The following is a 24,072-nucleotide window of genomic DNA, read 5'->3' as shown; positions in this document are numbered from 1 at the left end:
CTGTTATTACTGTCAATGGTTTCTCACAAATGATGCCCCAAATTTCACATTTAAGGTACATCCTTTGTTGTCATGGAGATCTTGGAAAACCAAAATTTCCATTGTGATTTTTTCATACCTTATATCAGAGAGTATAGATTTTTTTATACCGAATTGTAGCTAGTGCCATTGCCCGGGCCCTATCGTCTCGAAATATATTTTATTAATATACGGCCTGTAATAAAAAGCTTTAAGAATCTGGCCCAGTAACATGCACAGTTTTATTGATAGAAAGATATTTGGTTTGTACAATACTTGTGTTTTAGTCAGAGAATTATTCAAATACCAGCTGATGGGATTCAAATGGAGGATGCCTTGCAGTACTGAGCCAGTCAATGACACCGAAGTACAGAGAGAGACTCCAGACCCCACCACCAGAACTGAGAATCCTACAGCCAAGACCCCATAATACTGGATGTCAATGGAATTACTGTATGTAGGAAATCACACAGTTTGTAAAAAGAATACCTAATTCACTGATTGATAAATTAGTTTGACCGTTAAAATTGCCTTAGTCGCTATTTCTATGCACTTTAAACCACAAGTTCCTAACTCCTGCGTACCAGCTGTGGCTTAAGTGAGCCCTATTTACAGGTTTAACCTGAATGTGCATTGTTAGGTTTTTCTGTTTTTTCAGGTTGTGCATATATATATATATATATATATATATATATATATATATATATATATATATATATATATATATTGTTGATATAGCCATGGCTTTTCTTTAACATTTTGTACAGTTTACACTTGCTATGTTTGATGTATTTTGGTATAATATAATGGCCATTTTATATTTTGTTTATATGTTATTTTGGATTCCACAACGCTTGAATGAATGTGTTTTTATGTAGTTTTAATGCAAAGCAATTGGGCAGCATTGGGAATTTTGGTTTTAATACCAACATTCATCCCACCTTAGCTAATGCGGTGCACAGAATGTACATGTAATCTGCCACTTGGTCTTGATATAGGCTGTTGCCTATCTCTGCAGTAAGGAACCTTGGGTGACTTTGTGGACTTACCCGAATAAGCCTGTGATGTATCTATTGATTGTATTACGGTTGTTTAAGTCTTGCCAATTAAAGGGCTGTGTATTGATTGCATTACTTCATTTAGATTAAGATTTAAACCGTGTATTTGATATTTAGGATACTGTTATTCTGTCACTAAGTATCTGCATAATAAAAGACCTTGACATGAATTCTTGTCTCCTCTCCATTTTTTTGTTGACCAAACCAACAAACTTCCTCTATTTCAAAGAACCTGCTTATTAATCATTTTGAGGTAAATTTAAAATCTGTTAATATGTTTCTGGGTGTGGTCTGTTCCCAGTACCATAGCCTGGCTACTGGCTTGTCCTGCTAAGGGCAGGTCAGATTGGGTTCAATTTGGTAACACTTGAGTTAATTTGGTAACACTAATCTTGCCCTGGATATTTATTAGACACCAGCGCCTCCTGCCGGGGTAGTGCTGGTCCTACATATTGGGTTATATTATAAACATATACATATAATTGTGTTATAATATAACGGTTATATTATAACCCATTCATAACACAAGAACATCATGCTCTTAATTCAGCTCTAAATAAACCCAAGTATTTCGAAAGTCAGTGAAACAGTACATGAAATGTGTAAAATAATAATCATATTTTTGTTCAAAATGGGACTGAGACATCTGGAGGAAACTTTGTGTTAGGTCTGGCTTGTGTCATGCTTGAGTAACAACCTTCGTTGAGCAGTAAATGCAAAACAGAAAGCACAGAAAACAATAGAATGAAAGATTATGCAAAGCACCCTAATGCAATGGCATCGTTCATTATACAATCCTGGATCTGAGGCTATCTTAAAGCTGGTATTAACATATAGAACAATTGACTTTTACTCTAGGTGAACAAACCAACCTGAGTAGTATTTCTGTGATCCTGTAATCCATGTTTACACCTCTAATATAGGCAATCCTGTTGGAATAGTTTAGGGGCCATAATTACTGTATCAACATTTTTATCAGCTTTAATTCAGACACCGAAATGCCTTAAATTCAGATCTACCAGTGGTACAAAACTGTATTACATGCATCTCTGTGAAGGAATGTTGAAAGGAACCATGAAAAAGAACCAAGAGTTTTAATATCTTGGTAAAAGACAAAATAAAGGTTAATATAATAAAATAAAAAAAGTCTGAAAGTAGCTTTCTGTTTCTTTAATTTCAGTTAAGGACTTACGAATAAATTAATTAAAAAAAACACTATTTAATTTTTTTTTTTTTTAATTTAGTCATTGCCAATTATTTTCTCTCAATTTGGAATGGCCAATTATTTTTAGACTTGGCTCACCGCTACCACCCCTGCGCTGACTTGGGAGGGCGAAGATGAACACACGCTGTCCTCCGAAGCGTGTGCCGTCAGCCGACCGCTTTTTTTCACACTGCGGACTCACCATGCAGCCACCCAAGAGCTACAGCATCAGAGGACAACGCAGCATACAGGCAAGCCCGCAGGCACCCAGCCAGACCATAGGGGTCGCTGGTGCGTGGTGAGCCGAGGACACCCTGGCCGACCTAAACCCTACTCCCACCCCCCCCGGGCGACACTTGGCCAATTGTGCACCTCCCCCTGGGAGCTCCCGTCCACGGTTGGCTGTGGAATAGCCTGGACTTGAACCGGCAACGTCCAGGCTATAGTGCGCATCCTGCACTCCACGCGGAGCGCCTTTACCGGATGCGCCACTTGGGAACCCTTAATTCTAACCTTTATATTACCATCCTATGTCTGCATTGGCACACTTGTGCTATTACAGACTGCTACTTGTGCTGAGATCTAGCAGAGCTGATACAATTACATTCCAGGAATGACTTGTATTGAGAGCCTAGTGATGACACTGCTTGAGGAGCCTACTATTCCCTTCTGCTTTGCATTGTTGGGACACAGTAAAGCTAGGTTGTAGTTAATAAAAGGTGTATTGTTAATCTGTTGCTTGCATTCTCAGTTAATAGTAATTTGTATTCCTTGTAGATTGCAGTATACAGATGTAGTGCAGTACTTAAATTGGGCTACCATATTCATTTAAGGAAGAAAAAAATCAAATACATACCACAATTGATATAATGTAACTTTGGGGGAGTAGAAAACTGGATGCTACTTTAATACATAAACAAAATGCCATGCTTCTTCACTTTGTAGCTGACTTTTAAACAGTACTATATTTCCTTTTCATAAATTAATGTGGGGTTTTACATGTTTGTGGTGATCTTGAAAAGAGTACGTATGTATGTATGAAGAGTATTTTCCTGGTTAAAATCCATAAGTTGTTTGAATGAAAGATGTTTGATGCATTTACAAAAGACGAGTACCAAAACAACATTTCAGAATAATTTATTTACAGAATTTGAACAGGTAACTTTCCCATTGTCTTTGTTTTCCTCAGTCAAGCAAGCCATGCAAGGCTGTGACCTTTCAACCACGTTAGCGTTTTAGCTCTATGCTCTTGAGCATCAAAACTCAGAACCACTGTGAATGACGCACATATAAAAAGATAAAGGAAATGTGAAAAACAAACAAACAACAACAACATTCCAGTGTCATTTACAAAGCTCTTTTCTCTTGAAAGAGGAAGCGCTTCTGCGCTTGCTGCTGGCGTGGAGGCTTGTAATCAGCAGAGGGAGCACGTGACACTCTTCTCTGTAGAACAAGTGGGAGATTTGATGATGGAGTCGTTCCCATTGAACTCAGGAGGGTCCAGCACATCGCTGGCATCCTGCAAACCGTTATCCATGTGACAGTCTTTAAAATGAGACTACAGAAAGAAGAAAACATGTAGTATTGGGAAACATACCGTTGCACATATACAGTGTTTTATATTTGTATTACATTTACGTACCAAAAATGTACTGCAAGTTTCATTAGCCATGGCTCATTTGTCTAACAAATATACTGTAGTTCTCCGTAAAAATTCAAGTATAACACAACTATTACACAAACTGAGAACAGTTGGCCAAGAAGGTTATACAAAATGTAAAAAAAGACCACTACATTTTTTATAGTTTTTCTACCCATTTTTATTTATTTATTTTAATTAAGTGTGGCCAATTATTTTACCCCTTATATTTCTCCCCAATTTGGAATGTCCAATAATTGTTTCCCCTCATTGCAGTAATTCCCCACCCAGCTCAGAAGGTTCAGTGGGCGTCCTCTGGTCCCACGACTGAGCCAGCTTCCTCTTTCACACCCAGGAACTCGAGAGAGGATGTAAGTAAGCTACCGACCTCTGGAGGACAGTGAGCTCACTGGGCGCCTGGCCAGCAGGGTTCACTGTAGCGTGATGAGGAGAAACAGTCCCTGCCGGTTTTTATTCCCTAACCAACGGAAGCGCCAGAGCCAATGTGACGCTCCCTTCGGCATCCCCAGCGAAGACCGGCGACTTCGCACAGCCAGGATGCTGAACCTGCGCTGTATGACTCACCCTGTACACTACGTGGCTGTGCTTCTACCAGGTGACCCCCTTTTCTACCCAATTTGAATGTTGCCTCACCGCTGCAATCTGCTAACAAATCAGGAGAACTAAAGATGAACAGACGACCATAATTTCCACTGTAGAAACAATCATTTTTCTCTCCCCACTGTACCTAAGACACAAAGGTTGCAGAGTTACTGAACCCCAGAGGCGAGGACCTAGCCTGGGGAGGCCACAGCCTGGCTAGTTGCTGTCTGAGGTGAAATATACCAAACAGTTTTTCCTCTCAGTGCAGCGCTCTCTAAGATCAGCAACTCAGCACAACCAGGGTTCAAACCACACTCTTACGATTCACTCATACACTTCCCACAGTAAAAAGTTTCAGAATAATTGCACATGGGGTTCGTTCTACATTCTGTTAAATGAGCTGACAGAGCCCCTCTTACCTTACTGATTGGCTGCTCCTCCAAACCGCTCTCCTCCAAGGATTCTTCCAAGGAGTTCCCGGCTGCCTCTATCTTTATACGCTGAGAGTGAAGAGATTTAACATCATCTTCATCGTCTCCAACCACCGAAGGGAAATTCTGGAAGAAGAAGAAAGGAATGAATGCTTAAGACAGCCACTGTTGTTCTGAGACTCCTAAAATAACTGATGACTAACAGTAGAACATGTGGATATTAAGGTACTGTGTTTACAAAGAAATTCAAACTAGAGGTGTATGAAGAACAGTTGCAAAAGAACATCAGGATGGCTTTCTTCTGATTGATTCTGCAAAACACTGTACTGTCTTAAAAAAATACTGGTTGACTATTTTCCAATGTCCTTTCTGGCCCCCTAAAGATACCTCTATCCACTGTAAATAATATACAAAAATAGTGTTCTTTAATGGATTATTATGAAAGATGCGTAAACTAAACTCAACGTGCTGAGACAAGAGGAATAAAGGGAAGCAGGGAGAACTCACCAGCTTATTCTCATGGATCGGGGAGGCTGGGGGAGAGATGGTGGTCTTGCTGATGGTCTGCGCCTCGAACTGTGGGCAAGCTGCCTGGGCATTGCCATCTTTGTCCCTCTTACCCTTCAGCCAGTAGGTCTCAATTTCCACATTACCCTAGAGTAAGGGAGATGATAGTATCCAGTTTCATGTGCAGTTACACAGTAAAGCAGAATTCACTTTACTACATTCTGTCATAGTTGGTGTACACACTATGTAATAATTAGAAAGCAGACTGTGATAGTCCAGTTTGTTTGAAAGCCCTCTATTTAAACACATGTATCTAAAAAACAATAAAATAAGCATAAAAAATAAGTCTCCAACATCTTTGTCCTCTCACATTTCCACCTGACAGTACGATTGACTTGAAAGAGATTTAAAATCAGACTTGTTGATTTCCATCAGCAGCAGATCAAGATCAAATCAATTTCATTTGGGACTCTCTCAGCCCTGGATAGGATTGCAGGCTCGCAGAACTCAATCTCTCCAAGCATTTTCATTTAAAAACATAAGATTTGGTTTCAATCCAGAAGCGTCTTACAGGCTGCAAAGAATGTCAGTCATTGGGGAGAGCAGCTGGTTGGCTTCTGACAGGAAAGAAGGCCCTGAAAGGGTGGGGGCTATTTTACTCTCCAGGAACAGTCTAAAAGCATGACTTGCAAACTGAGATTTCCTTAACCAAGTGTAATACCAGAAATTATGTCTTAAAATCAAAACATGTTTGTTATGTTTTTCTTTCATAATGGCACATTGAGACATATATAGTGAATGGATGTTACTTACAATTGAGAACAATGCAAAATAGCAACATGCAAATCAATATTAGTAATGCTGCTAGTGGTGTGATTCCGTGTATTTATTTATGTCTTCTGTTTATAAACTAAACAGACAGGCTCATTGTTTCTGCATTAGCATTTTGAAAGAACGCAGTAAGCAGAGGATAAGCTGCACAGGTGAGAACAGGTCTTTAATATTTATATTTCATTTCTGCAGAGCAGTTGCTGACCGTTTTGTTGAAAAATAATACAAAAGCATGGGTTATTTACTAAATAAAATCAGAAAGATAAAATGCAAATGTTAGCATTTAGTAAAGTCACAAACACATGTTTTTCTTCAAATTGTGAGTTTTGAACATAAATATATAAGTTGGTTACTGTTTTCTTAGGATCCTCAATCAAAATGAGGACCTTTAGTCAATGATCATGTCCATCTATCTACCCATTGAGAGTATAACCATTCTCTCCTGCTGTATCTGGGCTGGGACTTTTGCTGGCGTGCTTGGTGAACGCAATAACTACCACGAATTTTCAGAAAGCTTCTCCAATCTTTTGTCATAGACTCCAAGCTTCTTAAGTCATATATACCTTTTGGATTGCATTTGGCTTTAATCAGAAAAAATGTACATTTGAAAAATATAAATACGATTATGAGCACCCTTCGTATGTGCACGCACTTTTTACTTCTTATCGCATATTGTTTAGTGTCATTTTTGTTTTCAGCTGTGCTAATAAACTATTCTTTTGGTATTTTGCCTATTCTAGGTTTGTCGATACAGCCATTCCGTCTGTGAAAAACATTTAATTGATTCTGTAAACCAGACTGCTGAGATATAACATCTCCAAAGACCTTCCGGAACACATGGCCAACACAGAGTTGAATTCTACTGATAAATTAGATTTAGATAATAAGCTGGAATGTGCTTCAATTACCAGTTTCCAGTTCATTCTGTTACCAGTTGTGTACAGCGTTGTTTGCTGCCTGGGTTTGATGGAAAACTTTTTTTACTTGTGGAACTTGCTCACCAAAAAATACACCACCGTCTATCAAAACCCCTTTATGGTAAGCCTGGCGGCCATGGACCTGCTGTTTGCCCTGTCCTTGCCATTGCTAATTGTTTACCATGCAAAGGGGAATGACTGGATCTTTGGTGAAGTGCTTTGCAAAATCTCCATGTCTCTCTACCTCTCAAACATTTATGGCAGCCCACTGATCCTGACCTGCATTTCCCTGGAGCGTTACATCAGTGTTGTCCATCCAGTCAGAAACATCCAGCTGGGAAAGTCAACATACAAAATCATTCTCTCCTGTTGTATCTGGGCTGGGATTATTATTATCATCCTTGGTTTGACCTGCACTGGAAAACTGACCAATGCATTCCAAAACAACAAAACTGCATGCATGGAGAACTTCTCTGGCAGCGAATTTACCGATCGGATTGGGATCATCAGCATGTTTGCTTCTTTCGTTGGCTTTGTTGTGCCCTACTTCGTACTGATCATCTGCTACTCCCTGATGATCTGCAAGTTACGCACCCTGCTTGGAGAGAGTCCTGCCACTCTGAACATTAAGAAGAAGTCCACAAGGACCATTCTGATTGTGATGACTGTACTGACTGTCTGCTTTCTTCCTTACCACACCATCCAGATCGTTAACTACTTCAGCTTTCTCAAGAACCCCAATGACAGTGAAACCATGCATACATTTTGCATATCGTACCGGATTGCCTTAGCAGCGGCTAGTTTCAACAGTTGCCTGGATCCAGTAGTGTATTACTACCAGACTACGGGCTTCAAACTGAGAATGAGCAACAGTCATTCCCAGGCAGTCTTCAGTGTGACAACCAACTTTAACTAAGTCCAGAGCACTACTAACATCACCCTGCCAGCATGAACGTGATGCCAACACAAGAAAGAACCCAGCGGCTTTGTCTGCCAACAGCAACTACTCCGATTAGTCTAAAATGTCAAAGAAAACAGAATAGTTCTAAAACCTGTAGAAAGAAGAGATGCAAATAATTACTCAGTAATCTGATGGTGATGCACATCCCACTCATGGGATGTGCCAATAACAGACAGTGTGTTGTTGTAATGAGGGGGTGTGGTGCGTGCGTTTCACAAGGAATTGAAATATTAACTCCTTGGTATGACAGATTATTACAATGACAATGGATTCATCAAGTTGTTTTGGGGGGGGGAGGGCAACATTTTGTATCTGTAAGGCAATTTACCTTCAAAAAGCAACCAGCACACATCTCCACAGACTATTAGACAGTCAGGACCTTGGTATTGTAACATGCACTTCTTTAATGATTGGCTGCTATACAATTTCACAACAACGTGTGCTGCAATGGGTGCAATGGGTCGCCCTGGATAAGGGCGTCTGCTAAGAAATAAATAATAATAATAATAATAATAATAATAATAATGGGTGGTAAGAACAGGGTAAAATAGCTGCTTACTTAACTGGCCACTTGCCTAAAAAAAAATTATCAAACATTTAACACTGAGCAGATCTTATTTTTACAGACGGCCTCAAAAATGGCAAAACTAGATCTGGTCTGGCCTGGAAAAGAAAAACTGTCTGACTTCTTGTGTAGACAACAGAAACAGCATGGGTCAAAAGGCTTTGAAGAGCAGTACTCCTGATTGATGTTTGATGGTAAATAAAATATCAGCCATCTGTAGTCTGTCAATGTCTTTGAAATGGGTAGTTCAAAAGTGGGGATCTGCATCATTTTTTTAATAGTTCCATTGTTTTGATGTTCTTGTATTAACCCTTTCGTTTTACTGAAGCAATATACAAGAATACCATTACTGCAGACTTGATAATAGCTTTTGCTATCCTCAAATTGCGAATACTATAATAACTGAAAATACGTTATAGCAGTCACTTGAAAATCTACACTATAAAAGAATGTGTAAAAAAATATATTTTATAAGAACTGTGAGCAGTTACCGTTCAAAGTAAAGCACAAGCTGTCCTGAGCCACAGCTGTGTTTAATCCATTCAGCCATTTGACTGTGTACATATACAGTACTCTCATTTTTGTACCATTAACATGGAATTTTTACTGTTAATTGTATTTTTAAACTATTGATTCTGAAATAAAAATGTGTGACTTTTTAGGTTGTTCATCCCCCTTTTTCTATTAGGCTAACCCAACTATTTTATCGTTCTAAATTGGCAGTGTCTTTAATTAAGCAATCGATCCCTGATTGGAGGGCACTGCCGTCTGTTAGTTGAACACGTTGGAAAGTACAGCGTGGGTGCTACCATACAGACAAGGTCAACTACCAAAGTAGTGCCTGAAACTAGTAGCTTTGTCTTTTTTATTACGTTACATTTTTAATTTGAGTAGGAAATTATTTTACCCCCAATTTAGAATGTCCCATTACGTTCCCTCACAGCTCAGGAGAACTGAAGGTCAGTGGGCATCTTCCAATCCCATGACTAAGCTTTTCAAAACCAGGAACTCGAGAGCAGATGCTGGAGAACAAAGGCCAGCCCTGTCCACCAGGAGCTCACCAGGCACCTGCCCAGTAGGAGTCCCTGACCATGTTGCCTGCCAAAGCTAATGCCATGCTCCCTCTGGAATCCCCAAGGGAAACCAGACCCCTAACTGTATGATCCACCCAGCACACCACACGACCATGCCTTTACCAGGTGTGCCACTCGGGGACCCTTTGTTATCATTTGAATCATTTTAAATATTTATTTTACAGGATTTTTTCATTTATTTTTAGGATTGATTTCATTTCAGTTTTTAAAGCTAGACATTCTCTCTGAATGTTCTGCGGTCAACTACTGTATAGCAGTGGCCTGCAATCCAGCTTCATGATTGGTGGATTAAAGGTATGAGGTTCGTAAACCTACTTGATTTTTAAATTACCATATCATTAGACTGCCACTAGGGGTGTTTCATTTTAATCACACTCATCATATGAGTGCAGGGCTGTGTTTGAAGCAATCAGTGTGCACTTTTCCTATATTACACTTTACCATGCTTAGCAGGTTATGTCACAGTACATGTTTGTTAGAATATAGCATTAATGTGCTCCTGTTTAATTTCCTGATTAATAAAGACTTTAAAGCTTGTACTGGGTGTATACGTTAGAAGCCCATTAACTTAATTGTTCCTCCCTATAATATGGTTGAAAAACATAACAGAGAGCCCATGCAGAGCCAGACAGAACCAATCAGATCTAAATGGTTCACTGAAAGCGGCTTTAAAACTAAACTGAAATATTACAGTATAGCATAAAATGAAGGTACAAAAATACCTTCCTAACAGCTCCTGCCCATGGGCTGCTTGACTTAATGCAATTGTTTTTATATTTTCTTCACATGTCCAGGGTCACAGATAAATACATGGGACTTGTCACCTTAATCGTGATGGTTCCTCTGCGCTCAAATATAAAATGGCTTCCTTTAAGGTGCTCGTAGGTGGCCCCGCTTAGTTGAATATGCATTTCCTGTAGCAAGAGAAGCACAAAAGAACGTGAAATGGAATTGTAATGCCTTACATGCTGTTGATAAGGTCACTGGATACTATTGACTCAGTTATACAGTACATATTTTTCCTGGAAGAAACACATTGAGACGAATCCATCACCTTTTCAGCCGTTTTCAAGGAGACACCACATACTATACACAATACTGTATAGCAGGTACTGTAGCAATGAATAATAAAAGAATCCCACTACATAGCAGTTTGAGCTACTCTAGGTTACTGTGAGCTTAGGAGGTGCCTTATTAAGCTTAAACTAAAAGCCACTTTTGGTTTTATTCATTCTTCTCTTAAAAAAGAGCACAGCTGCAATGTTTAACCAGCACACTGAAACAGCCGAAACAGCTGAAAATTCTGTTCTGCAATGTGGCCACAGTGCGACCCTCGGTTGTGCCTCCTACAGACAAAGCAGCAACAAAGTAAAAGAAATGCAATATCTGTGCACCTTCCCGTTGCTCTCCATGGCAGAAGCAGTGTGCACAGTGTCCCCATAGAGTCCATAGCGAGGCATCTTGTGACCCACCACACCCGCCACCACCATGCCAGAATGGATTCCTAAACACAGTTGACAAAGGAAAGACATACTTCAGCCCACAACAAAAAGAAGAAACACACTCAGGGTGTGTTCAGTAGCACTGTGGGTTCGGCTCAATAACAGCTAGGCAGTATCATAGGTATAGAATACGATCTAAAGCAGTGTAGCTAGACACAGCAGAGGAGTCCTGTAGTGAAAGGTCTGCACACACCGACTCGGATCTGAATGTTGTTTCCTGTGGAGGGGTCTTTGAGGTGGTCAATGGAGCGGACCATGTCCAGCGCCATGTCGCAGATGTTGTGGGCGTGGTACTTGGTCTTATCTGGAGCTCCAGCCACCACCATGTATGCATCTCCGATAGTCTCCACCTAAGGACACACAATTCAGTCTGTGGAACCCACTGCTTTGAAATTGTAAACTTCTCTTTGTATAATTATAAGAAGTGAAATAACAACTTGGGCTGGACTTAAAAAAAGAGTGTGCAAGAAACAGTCATGGATCACTAAGAATGGCAAATCGCTGAGCGTTGTGATAATGAATGGCGAAAACCAGCTCTAGGAAAGCACAGCTAAAGCATGGGGAATTACAATGACCATGGTGAACTTTGTGAGGTCCCAGCAGTGAAAGGTCATCTGTACAAGGCAGGGCACAAACTGTACCTTGAAAACCCGGTGCTTCTCGCTGAGGGTGTCGAACAGGGTGTACATCGTGTTGAGCATGGAGACCACCTGCAAGGGAGTGATGTGACTGCAGATGCGAGTGAAGCCCACCACATCACTGAAGAGGATCGTCACATCCGGGAACACCTGGGGAAGCAAAGAGCAGGGGAGTTAGCAACTTAAACACACTCCTTGTGCAACTGACAGGATAATAACGCTAACTGCTGCTGCTGCTTCACAGGACACCTGCTTGTCCTGATGTGGTGGTTCATGACATGATACCATTAGTATGTCAAAATAGCTACCTGCAGCCACCCTTGTGCCCCATAATTCAAAACCATTGTATTGCCAATGTAGATACACTGCATTTCCATTGGCAATCATTTGCATTTATTCTGTTTTACTCAGAATTGACTTACATATTTTTCCTTGGACAACCTTACTATTGGTTACATTATGTTGTGCAAGATAAGGGTCAGTGAAACTAGCCAATAGTACATTTGCTGTGTTGCTGGGTGTAAGCGCAGGCTTACCTCACACGTGTGTACAGCCGGCTCCCCTTTCCGCAGTCGCTTAGCAACCGGCTTGGGGATCATCCTGTAGAGTAGGTCATCTGTCTTCTTCATCTCATAGTCCAGCATCTTCATGCTTTCCTCCAGCTTACTGGACTTTTTCTGTTCCTAAACCAACAGAGCATCATTTATTGTACATACACTGAATTCAATGACAGTAAGACTGACATATATTGCAGTATCCTGCTTTTCATTAGCTTTTTAGTACAACACTCAATTTCGGTGCTGTTGAATCTTCCGTGTTTTAAAGATGATATCGTACCTGTATCAATGCTCGCTTTAGCTCCTCAGACTGCTGTGTCCCCGCTAGCACTAAATCTCGACTGGAGTCGTGCATGCTCAGATCATTGATGTACAGCCCGGTCTTAAACATGGCACTCAGGCTTTCCATTCTATACAGGGAGACGGCAAACAAAACAAATGTCAATTTGCCTAAAATGGTTAATTATAATGACCGTGGTAACTACTGTGTAATAACAAAGTTATTACAAAGTAATTAAATTGATATTCATGCCCTTAATCTAAAGAGTAACCAACCATGGTAAAAACCGTTCAAATGGCTGTATACAGGCCAACACAGTATAAACTCTCCTCCTAGCAGTGTGTCTTACACAGGTGTGCCCAGGAAGATGATGGACTCCCACTCAGGCATGTATCTCATCTGTCCTTTCAGCTTCAGGCAACGGCTCCCGTCTCCCCAACTCTCCGTTGCGTTTGCACTGTTCCCATCTAAGAAGTGTATTACAAAACACAAAACACTCAGCAAAAGGAAGCCCATTGGTTTTCCTGTCCAAGGGATTACCTGACAACTTCACAAAACAAAGGAGTTATTATTATTATTATTATTATTATTTATTTCTTAGCAGACGCCCTTATCCAGGGCGACTTACAATCGTAAGCAAAGAAGTGCTGTTTGTCCTGACTGAGGATCTAAGAAAAAGCTACATTTTGTATTACCTACTTTGGTTCGCATTCATTTATTTATTTGATCGTTTTTGGGGAATGTTTGACCTTGTGAAACACTATTTCTGGTGGTCTATTGTACAGAGTTACATTTCCAGCTTTTGTTTTCTACACTGTATACCAAGCTGGTATATACACAGCCTTTACAGAAACTAGACAGACCCCAGTCAACCAGGGCGTTAATGACTGGTCCCACAGACCCTGAGCAGCACTAATCTCAGATTGCCTTACAGTAACACACAGATTGCAAACGGAAACAGTTTGTGCTGTTTGCTGCTCTCCTTCAGCGCAAATTGGCTGCACTTAATCAATTTGCTTCTGTTGCTTTATGTGTTCAAGTGGCATGGTACATTAGCCCAGTCTCTTGGGTGTCAGCACCTGCTTGCTGTGGAGAGCTCAGACTGAATAACTGATTCATCTGTTTGAGCAGCTCTACTGACCAGTGCTGCCAGAGCTGGGACTCTGATATTGGGAATACTGGATTGGCAGCAACACAAGCACAGTGCCCACTTAACCTACAGCCAGTTTAGTCTCGGTTCCCATATACAGGTAGGCTGAGGCTGTCTGCAAAGGTGCTCAGTGCCAGTCATGACGAATTAATCCCCTGAGGTGCAATCTAAGACTACTAAACTCATATGCATGACTACTAAGCCTATGCTTCTAGAGGTCAAAGAAATTTCCTTAACTTAGTGTAGTACCAGATTTCATGTTTTAAAATTAAAATGTGTTTATTAGGTCTAAAATGTGCTGATTTGAAACCCATTTTAGACCTAAATAATGAATAGAAGTGCTCAACAGATGTATTGAATTATTTTGTTGGGTATAATCACTTTAAGATATGTTATTGACCGGTGTGTTTTGAAAGGGATACAGATGTGAATCCCATGTTATAAAATAGCATCTTTAGCTAATCCCCTACTATCACAGTGGAGAGATTCAGGATGTGACAATACCTTTATAATCATCGCCAATGATGGACTGAAATGCCATGAGCTCCACGTCCACGTCAGCAGTGCGGTTTGCATTCTCGTAATCAGAGTCTGAAATAGGAATTCAATCAAAGGACCCATTCAGTTCAATGAAATAAGTTCATGCAATATAGTTAATGTGATTTATTTATTTGTATTTATTAATGTATTAGAAATTAATTGAGACGCATGCAGCTTGTTCATATGCCAAGCCAAATTATCATGTACAGATATCTCAGATTATATTACAAGATATGTTTTATTTAAGATATCTCGAAATTATTGACAGGTATCTTTAAATGAATAGCAGATATCTTATTAGTAAATTTGAAGATATCTAAAATCAATTTAGAGATCTCTGCAAATCAATTAAAGATATCTAACATTCATTTACAGATCTTTTGAAATTATGTTTTTATGTTAAGCAGGCAAACCATTAAGAGATATTTTAAATTTAGCATTTTGAGATACCTTTAATGCATTATCTTCACTTAATTTGGAAATATTATCAATTATAAGATACCACTAAATGATTTCTTGATCATTTTGAGATATCTCAAAATAACTTCCTGTGCATTTCAATGCATCTCTAAATGACTTCCTGTAATGTGTTTGGTGGTCTTAGTCTATCTCTTAGTGGCCATTACAAAACCACTGTGTTATTTGCTCCAATCTGCAGTGTAGCCTGGATGAATGGAAGAGGGTCAGGAATCAGGAATATTTTGATACTACTCTAAGTAGCATTGGCTTGGATTTATTACGCCTTTGCTCCAGTGCAGTTTGCTACACTTCAACGTGAAAACAAAAAAAAAACTAAACACTTTAGTGTCTCTAACTACACGTTAATTACAGTGCAATTGCATGTGGGGTAACATGTTATGATTTACATTGTAAATGCACAAACGTGTATAAAAACTATGTCATTAAAAAAACATTTATGGAACTGTTCTGTACTGTTGCTAATGAAAACACAGACAGTTTCAGGAATACCAAACTGGATTTTCATAAAAACAGACTTTGGAAAAAAAAACTTTATTTAAATCGCTTATGAATTTCCGTGACTAGAGCCTGCTGTTGCATTGTAGTTACCCATCAGAATGTTTTAGCAGCACTCGTATTAACATTTACAGTTGTTTATGTCTAGCTCTTTTTATTTATTAATCAATAAAACACATGAAAGTGGACTGCAGAAAAAAGCATAGTAAATGTGACCCATCATCTTATGTCTAGCTAAAAATTCCATAAGCTAATTTGCAATGATGAGCCCTTTAGCATCCCCATCATGCACCACCTTTCATTACTAAGTAATTAATAATAATAACAATAGAAGGATGTGGTCCACAGACATTAATCTAAATTGACATCTGAAATATAATCAAAAGGCAGCATTTCTTCTATAAAGAAGCTAATTACTTTGCACGCGATTCTGAAGGTTCCGCTCTCTCTTCACTGGCTCCTTGGACATGATCTCGAATAAATTGTTGGGGTGTGAATTAATCTGAAATCAGTGAAAAGCCCAGAATAACCGTCATTATATTGTACACCAAAACTGTGGAAATGAGTACCAACAGAATTAAAATAAAATACAGGCTGTGATTTTGATTCAAGGTTTGGAACGTAAATCAATAACACACTTAAAGATTTCCTTCTGACATTTTTAATAGGCCCTGTTCACAAAGCTTGAACTCATCAGCTATTTAAAAAAGTAAAACTTGGTATATGTTATGTTATGTTAAAGCATTTTGGATTGGGACGACTAGATAACAAAAGGGGTTCAACATGCTCAAATTCACTGATGCATTCAGAAGTAGAGCTGAACTAGTTAACTGCCATTTCCCTTGGAGAATGGAAGAGATTTACAAACCATATTCCAGGTGAACTCCGCCAGGGGGCGTGCCAGTAGAAAAGCATCATTAATTTTCTTTCCGTCCAAATCAGGGAAAACTGTGGCCAGTCCTGAGCCAATGTTATGCACCACCATGTCCTAAAACCGCAAGGACACTCGTTACTGGTTATAACTGTTTCATATGAGTTAACGATCCCCTGTCCTTAAAGATACTCTCCCTTATAACGCCCTTATAATTATTCACTATGAAATTCCAGCATTGAAAACCACATGGCAGTGGTTTATTGAGCTATTGGAATAAATTTGGCCATGTGACACAGCCGACTGCTCTGTCATACAGAGAGGTAGGAAAGGCTTAATTCCTGGAGCACAAACCATCACCAATTAGCACGTTAAGACTATGGGTTACTATACAAAGGAGACAGAAGGAACACTCGGGTCAGTCTGAGACCTAGAATCTCCTCTACAGATCTCCTTTGCTCAATGGAGCTGTTCATCTAGCATTGCTCAGAAAAGTGCTGAAATGTGTGGGCAGATAAGGTTTAAGAACAAAATCACAACAAGCAAACCGCTTTAAATTATTTAGATTATTTAGAGGTACCTTGAATTCGTTATCTCCGCTTCATTTGGAGATATCATTCATTATAGGATACATGTAAATGATTTCTTATTCATTTGAGATATCTCAAAATAACTTCCTGTGCATTTTAGCACATCTCTAAATGACTTCCTGAAATGAGTTTCGTGGTCTTAGCGGCCACTTAGTGGCCATTACAACACCTCTGAGTTGTTTGGTCCAATCTTCAGTGAAGCCTAGGCTGAGTGGGAGAGGATCAGGAATGCTTGTGATTAATCTGGAGGACATTGGGGCACATTTATGAAGCTCCAGTGCAAAGACCAATCCATCTTGTTATCAGGGGTACTTTACAATGCTGTTCAGTATATGAAGCCTTATATGGATATAATATACTTTTGAAAGGATTGCTTTTACAGAGGATACCACCCAAATGAAGGCTGTAAAAATATTGACAATTCCATACTGTACTGTACATCATGTAACATAGTTATGTAATAGCCCTAGATGTAGATTTCTATGTGAAGTAGATTTCTCCTAGCCTTTTCTGAGGTTGGCCATCATTCTGAGTGGTCCACATTGCAAATCCAGTGTTTTATTCCGGTTATGAAGGCGTCTATGATAAGGTGTCTTGCCCTATGGTCAAGAGCAGCTCTTGAGTTGCAGTTGCCTCTCTTTTAGCATTGCTTAGATCAGTGTCAATAACATTGTGGCAGCTGGGTTTAGTGATGATCTACTGTGAATCAAGTGCCCTTTTGTATCTCTGTCAATAAAACAGCAGCTTTCCTAGATGACACTGGAAAAAAAAAACCTTGTGTGACTCCCAGATAAGTCCATGTACTGGTATGTGGTCACTGAAACACGCCATGGCTGTTATGCTTGTCTGTTAAACCCACCCCAGGTGCAAGTTTAATGGGTGCACTTCCAGATTGCACTACCTGCTAGAGGGGTGTCTGGGACATGCATTTCCAGTTACTCTCCACAACCACATGGGGTGTTTATTCCATGTTTGCTGCACTGGAATAAAAGTTGAAGCAGGTAGAGCTATGGCCAAACGTTTTGCATCACCCGATAGAATTCACTAATTTTGCTTCATAAAGTCGAATGAAACCTGCTGAATAATGAAAAACTGACAAAAATTGAAAAATGTGACATTTAGAAATCTAACATGAAATACTGTACTACTATTATGTTTTTTTTTTTTTTTGTTTTTTTTTTTGTGTGTCTCAATCCTAAAATTGTAGGCGAAAAATGTTTTGCCATAGCTGTAGAATGAATTTTAGAAAAGCTGACAGTTACCTGGCGGAAGACGACGTTGAATGGAAAGACATCGAAGAAGAAATCACTGGTGATGGGCAAGATCTCATGCTCCTCCTCATCCTCCTTCTGGATGTAGCGATACGCAGAGTTATCAAAGTTTAACCTGCAACAAGTTAGCAGGATGGACATCGGCATGAGAAAACAGATCTATATTTCTAACTCCAGAAGAAAGCGGGCTGTGAAAAGGTGGGAGAGTTTCTATACAGTACTGAATGTAATCATACCTTTTGGAAAAGCTTACGGTTATCAAGAGATTCAGGCCTGATAAACACTCCCCCTAGTGTTACAATGGAGCTCTACTGAGAGAATCTGCTCATGTTGCCATACTGCTATGGAAAGTGGAGGGAGTTTTGTCAAATAGTTTTACAAGTTACATACCCTACAATTAATTTTATAATTCTGGATGAAGTTTACAGAGAGATGGCATGACTTATTTGAAATAGAATGCATTCTAGTTGCTATTCTCTGCAGGTGTACATTTGCTTTGCTGTTCCCTGAGATCTCTGTTCTACCTCATGGTGACGTGAGAATAGTCCCCCACCAGCTGCTCAGACAGAACCTCCACATGGATGTCTGTGTCGTAGAACTGCTTCCCCATCTGCCGCAGCTGGCCCATAGCATAATGCAGGTAGCCCTTCCGCTTGCTCCTGCAGAAAGGACAGGAGACACAGGAAAAGATCAGCTTCATCCATTCACTTGTTTACAGTAAATACAATTTCAGTAAGGCTGGGGATCACTTGTGAGCAAATCCCAGCTGATCCCTTAAAAAAAACAAATAACAAAAAATTAAAATTAGGCTATTGCATCTTCCATCATCTCTACACCACAGGTGGAATTTGGAGCAAAATGTGTCAGAGGGCATATCATATATACATGTATCTAGAAAAAACTAAACTAAATTATATTTAGTTTTCTTGCGTGTCTTTGTTAAAATATACCTTAATTTTGACATTTGTCGTTCCTTTTTCCAATTTGAAATATTTGTGCACTCGCCCACCGGCACCAAATTCCCAGCCAGGTAATGAAAATGCTTAATTCAGGGCTGGACCATATTCAAGCTCAATAAATATTTATGCCAGTAATATAATATATTTTAAACTGCAGTTTTGCTCCTTAAACACCTATTTTAAAACCCAGAAATCCAGTGTGTTTATTTGGTTTTGTATTTTTGTAGTTTAGTTAAATTTAGAAGTTTTTGTGAAATTTGGCAGGGATGGGGTTATGAACGCATCACTGAAAAAACTGAAAAAAACTCTCCTGTAGCAGAAGAAGGTGGGGGCTGCACTTTGTAAAGCACAGAGAGGAGTGTGAGCTCAGGTACCTGTAGTGCAGAGTGACTCCTGTAGCAGACTCCTCCTGGCAGAAGAAGGTGTGGGCTGCACTTTGTAAAGCACAGAGAGGAGTGTGAGCTCAGGTACCTGTAGTGTAGAGTGACTCCTGTAGCAGACTCCTCCTGTAGCAGAAGAAGGTGGGGGCTGGACTTTGTAAAGCACAGAGAGGAGTGTGAGCTCAGGTACCTGTAGTGCAGAGTGACTCCTGTAGCAGACTCCTCCTGGCAGAAGAAGGTAGGAGGCTGCACTTTGGGGTAGCTGAAGCGCAGATACTCATGCAGGTTATCCAGTCCGTTGACAAAGTCTCGGACGTGACGACCCAGCACCTACAACAAAGAGGGGCTGCTTCATTGAAGGTTTACTGAACTGTACCATGGTAAAATCAGACCAAAGTGTAACAAACGGACATCCAGTGAATGGTAAAGCTCAGATTTACAGAGCTGGTATAAAGTTGGTTGTCTCTACATATTACGTACATCCTGTGGCTTATCCAGGTTGCTGGTACTGGCACAGCACAAGCAATGAGGGACACAATGCAGGAATAAACAAGCTGAAGCCCATATGTGCATAACGCATGGTTAATTAACTATAAACAGCTGTAATGCTGTGTGTTTGAAGCCTCAGCTCGTACATTCAGCATCGTGTTTATATGCCCTGAGCAACTTTATTTAGGTGTTGATATACCCTAGGCAACTTTATTCATATCATTCAAATATAAAAAGATTGTTAATATGCAGTGGGACATGTTTCCTTACAGATTATATGTACCCACCTTTAATATTCTGTCATATCCGTACTTCCCAACAAACCCTAAGAAGTAGACCCCCCAGGAGTTCATCAGCTCATTGTATGGGGTGCCGGTGACTCCACTGGCTGCCTTGGCGATGCGGGGAATGACACTCTCACTGTACACCTGCAGGAGAAGAGGACCGGGCATGTATCAGCAGCTGCAACTCGCTGGGAGAAGGAGGAGGTGAGCTTGTGTTACGTGCGCAGGCCAGTCAAACTGCAAGGTAAGTCTTTGGAATGTGCTTGGGTTATTCCTGCAAGAACTCCATCCGTATCCTTACATAACTGCTGCACTGAATCTCGCTTCATTCTCCTACCAATAAAAGGATCTGGTAAACCAGCCACTGCATATCTAAACCAGTGATCCTCAAAAATGAGCCAGCAAGACCACAGAGATGTGCAACTGATATTACATGCGATACTGATATCATTACTAGTCTGTGCTCTGCTGTATAATAATTGTATGTTACTTTTTGGAATAAGAAGTTTGCTGAATGTCAAGATGGAAATGATCATGCCATCGAAATGTACATTTTCCCACGGCCAAATAAACTGAGCTTGTATAATTTCTTTCCCAAACAGTATCTGGGACCCATCCCAGTTCTATAGAGAACAGAGAGTCTGATTGTGTGCTGCTGCTTGCTGCTGTCTTTCAGGGCCCTCCTGGGAGCAGATGTAGATCAGACTGGATTTTCATCCTGGTTAAATGAAAAATCTTGAAAGCGTGCAAAAGAGATAAGGCTATATGTTTACAGCGTGTATTTCAGCTTTCTGGAAAAAAAATGTCGCAATGGAGTAGCCCCTTGAAGCAAGATATACAAGATATTTTCATTTTAATAAACAAAAATCTAAAATGGTACATTCCTTGTGTGAGACCATCTAACCGTAATGGTTAGGGAATCTTTTTTGATTGATGATTAATGACTTTATTATGAACTCTTTATTACTTGTTGCCTCGCACCAGCAGAACTGGTGATGAAGCAGTACACTCATGAAGTGGAGGATTACCTGGTGGGTCACAAAGGAATGCAGTCTGACGTCTGCTCTCTCCCGGACCAGCTTCCACACATCGTCTCCATACGACTCCTTGATAAAATCGTGCAGACTCTCACAAAGCAATCCGTACATCATCAAAGCGGCTGCCAGAGACTGCGTGAACAGAATGGAGTTCCCTTCAAGCATTCAAACAAACACATTGCTTTCTTTTCTAGAGGGGAGCTTTGCAGCCATCTAATAACACAGAGCACCATTAAGATTATAGAGGCACAGGGGCTGGTTCTCAAATGTAAAAATGAACACAGGTTGAGTAGAATGCCTAATAAATGCAGTGTTCTGTGTTTTACATGTAAGACCGACGCATTACATCATTTTTAACTGAATTACATTAAAAATATTATTGTCACACACCATTTTAGGAGGACTTGTTGTGTTTCATCTTAAACTTTTAACAGCTTCCTGTCAGCAGTGTTGGGGGAGATGTAAGGTGTTCCTGTGATCTGATTTTTCAGTAATTTGAAAGGTAACGCATTGCACTTCGTGTGAAAAAAAAAACAAAAACATTTTTAGTTGCATTTTTAAAAAAAGTATGGCTAATGCATAACATGGAATCGCTTCAACAGTGCAAGTCAACGATTAAATGTCACAAGAACGCGCCATTCATTTTACCTTGCTAGAAAATTGCATCGGGTGGTACATGTGGGTTTGATAGCTGGATCTTCATAGACAGTTTTAAGATGCAGTCTACGGAACCGTGTAACTGTAGAGCAATGTATTATATACATGTATTTCCGTTTTCACGAGATAATTGTTACGTTATAACGTAATACTTATGCTAAATCTTTACGTTTTCACGAGAACATTATTACCAACAAAACCAGTGCCAGTATTTGTCAGTCCCAAATCTCCACGTACTCGCGTCAGACACCGCGTTCTTGATTTCACAGGCTCCATAAAATAACTTGCTACTTTGGCCAGGCCTAATCCAAAATAGAATCGGGTTTTGTTTCCTACATCAGCCATGCATGACAGTTTCGCCTGATTTGTGAATCTGTACTTGTGCTAGTGAGATATTGCATTATTTATTTATTTATGTATGTATGTATGTATGTATGTATTTGTTTATTTATTTATTTGTTTGGCAGACACGTTTCTTTATCCAACACTCATTATTTAACGTTTTTATGTACTTACATAATATTAGTTTTAATACTATACAACCTGTGAGATCATATTAGTTTATATGTTATTTAGTATTTAATACATACACTTTTATTAATGTTAGTAAATTGTTAAAAAAAAAAAAAAAAAAAAAAAAGCTTCAGGTTCATGTTTTGTTTTTGCTGTCTAGACCTCCACTATGTAGAGATGGATTTCAACGTCTATCTTGGGAATATAATATTTTTAATTTATTTACAAAAATAAAAAAAGGTTAAAAGTTTATTTTACTTTTCAAATTCAATGACCTTTCGAGCAAAAAGTAATATTAGGATGTGTTGTTATTTTGCTATAGTTGATAGCGTCATGGTTGCTACTTTTAGAGAAAGGGAAACGCATACTTGCATTAACAGTTGTTAAAATTAGGTTAAGGAAATGTTTAAACCAAAGATATTTCAGGGAATCCAGCGAAGACGGTGCTAGAAAAGCACGTAAATGTGTTTAGTCTGTGCGTACAATAAGATACTCGCGGAGTAGCAGACGCCCTGGTGCCTTTTTAAGAGGACGACAGAAAACCTGCCCTCGGTAACAGTTCAGCATAGACAAAAATACGCATTGCTAAACTACTGAGATTTCACAATTAACATAATCACTGGTCACTCATGGATTACAGAAATAATTCCTTCCACAATAAATACTATACCATATCAACTAAATATCTTTATACAAGCAATGAAAGTTATTTAAAATACGCTATATATCAAAGCTATTTATAATTAGAAACCAACATGTAAGTAAAAATAAATAAATAAATAAAAATACCTGCAGCAGACTCTGGGGTAGTTGTCTTAGGGATATCTCGGTTGACTGATTTCTAAACAGCAAGTTGGACAATACATGGTAACTAAAACAGCAAGGTTTTGACAGTGACCTCATTTATACACACCCGCATGTTGATAAGCACCTGTCAGTACCTGGTGCCTCTTCACATGTGAAACAGTGGTCAGTTATAGCACCTCATGACACAAACAGACTGCAAACAGATGCCTGCCCAAAGTGCTTATTTAACAAGTACAGCAGCTGAAAGACCAACCTGCTGCACATTCCATTTTATAGCAAATATGGCAAATAATCCAGTGGTTTACATGGATTGCTATGGGTGTTTCAAATCAATATGACTAATTGTTTTTAAAGCATAAAACTGCATTTTAAGGCGAATATATTCCTATAACAATGCCAGTAAATCTTGTAACCTAACCTAATCTGACATTGAACCTGCAGTGTCCCACAATCATGACCCACTTTATATTAACAGATGTACATAACATTTGAAACATTTGAAAGTGCACAGCTTGGGCTCTTACCTTTCCAATGTAGTCAAATATCAGACAGTAATGCCCTCTGATTAGGGATCTACTGCTGAAACTGAATTCACTGGTGTCTGTTTACCACCATGGTTTTGCCTCAGGTGATTTCTATTGTCAGAAAGCAGACCTTCAGAGCTAGCTTTCGTGGATTTGTGTTCAAGCTTCCTCTTGCTTTTACCTGCAACAGTAGGAGGTTATAGCTTCAAGTTGCAGCTCA

General features: G+C 39.5%; 1 protein-coding gene across 2 annotated transcripts; it reads right to left on the bottom strand.

The window, feature by feature from the left end:
- Positions 1-3,401: 3,401 nt before the first annotated feature.
- LOC131699440 (soluble guanylate cyclase 88E-like) lies at positions 3,402-23,459 on the bottom strand. 2 transcript variants are annotated; one of them, XM_058996088.1, is made up of 20 exons: positions 23,311-23,459; positions 21,343-21,483; positions 20,318-20,458; positions 19,732-19,871; positions 18,727-18,861; positions 18,194-18,317; positions 16,339-16,458; positions 15,888-15,972; positions 14,460-14,546; positions 13,155-13,272; positions 12,806-12,935; positions 12,505-12,651; positions 11,972-12,118; positions 11,524-11,680; positions 11,223-11,332; positions 10,653-10,742; positions 5,461-5,607; positions 4,942-5,079; positions 4,505-4,585; positions 3,735-3,838 (listed from the first exon to the last, which is right to left on the bottom strand). In XM_058996088.1, the coding sequence occupies exons 1-19, from the start codon at positions 23,422-23,424 to the stop codon at positions 4,529-4,531; spliced, it is 2,328 nt and encodes a 775-aa protein (XP_058852071.1). In that variant the 5' UTR covers positions 23,425-23,459; the 3' UTR covers positions 3,735-3,838; positions 4,505-4,528. The 2 variants fall into 2 exon arrangements, with proteins under 2 accessions (XP_058852070.1, XP_058852071.1); XM_058996087.1 differs by lacking the exon at positions 4,505-4,585 and having other exon boundaries at positions 3,402-3,838.
- Between the last annotated feature and the right edge of the window lie 613 nt (positions 23,460-24,072).

This window comes from Acipenser ruthenus, chromosome 22 (assembly GCF_902713425.1).
Source record: "Acipenser ruthenus chromosome 22, fAciRut3.2 maternal haplotype, whole genome shotgun sequence".
In the NCBI taxonomy this organism is placed as follows: domain Eukaryota; kingdom Metazoa; phylum Chordata; class Actinopteri; order Acipenseriformes; family Acipenseridae; genus Acipenser; species Acipenser ruthenus.
Note: the sequence above shows the minus strand (reverse complement) of the source record. Positions and strands in the feature narration are given on the sequence as shown.

Bases quoted from the DNA above. Each gene is read 5' to 3' on its own strand.
- LOC131699440 (XM_058996087.1), bottom strand. From the start codon at position 23,424: ATGAGGTCACTGTCAAAACCTTGCTGTTTTAGTTACCATGTATTGTCC. The intron at 18,318-18,726 runs GTAGAACAGAGA...AACTTGTTGCAG, and splicing joins TATTCTCACGTCACCATGAG to GTTAAACTTTGATAACTCTG. The intron at 11,333-11,523 runs GTGTGTGCAGAC...AACTGTGTTTAG, and splicing joins CAACATTCAGATCCGAGTCG to GAATCCATTCTGGCATGGTG.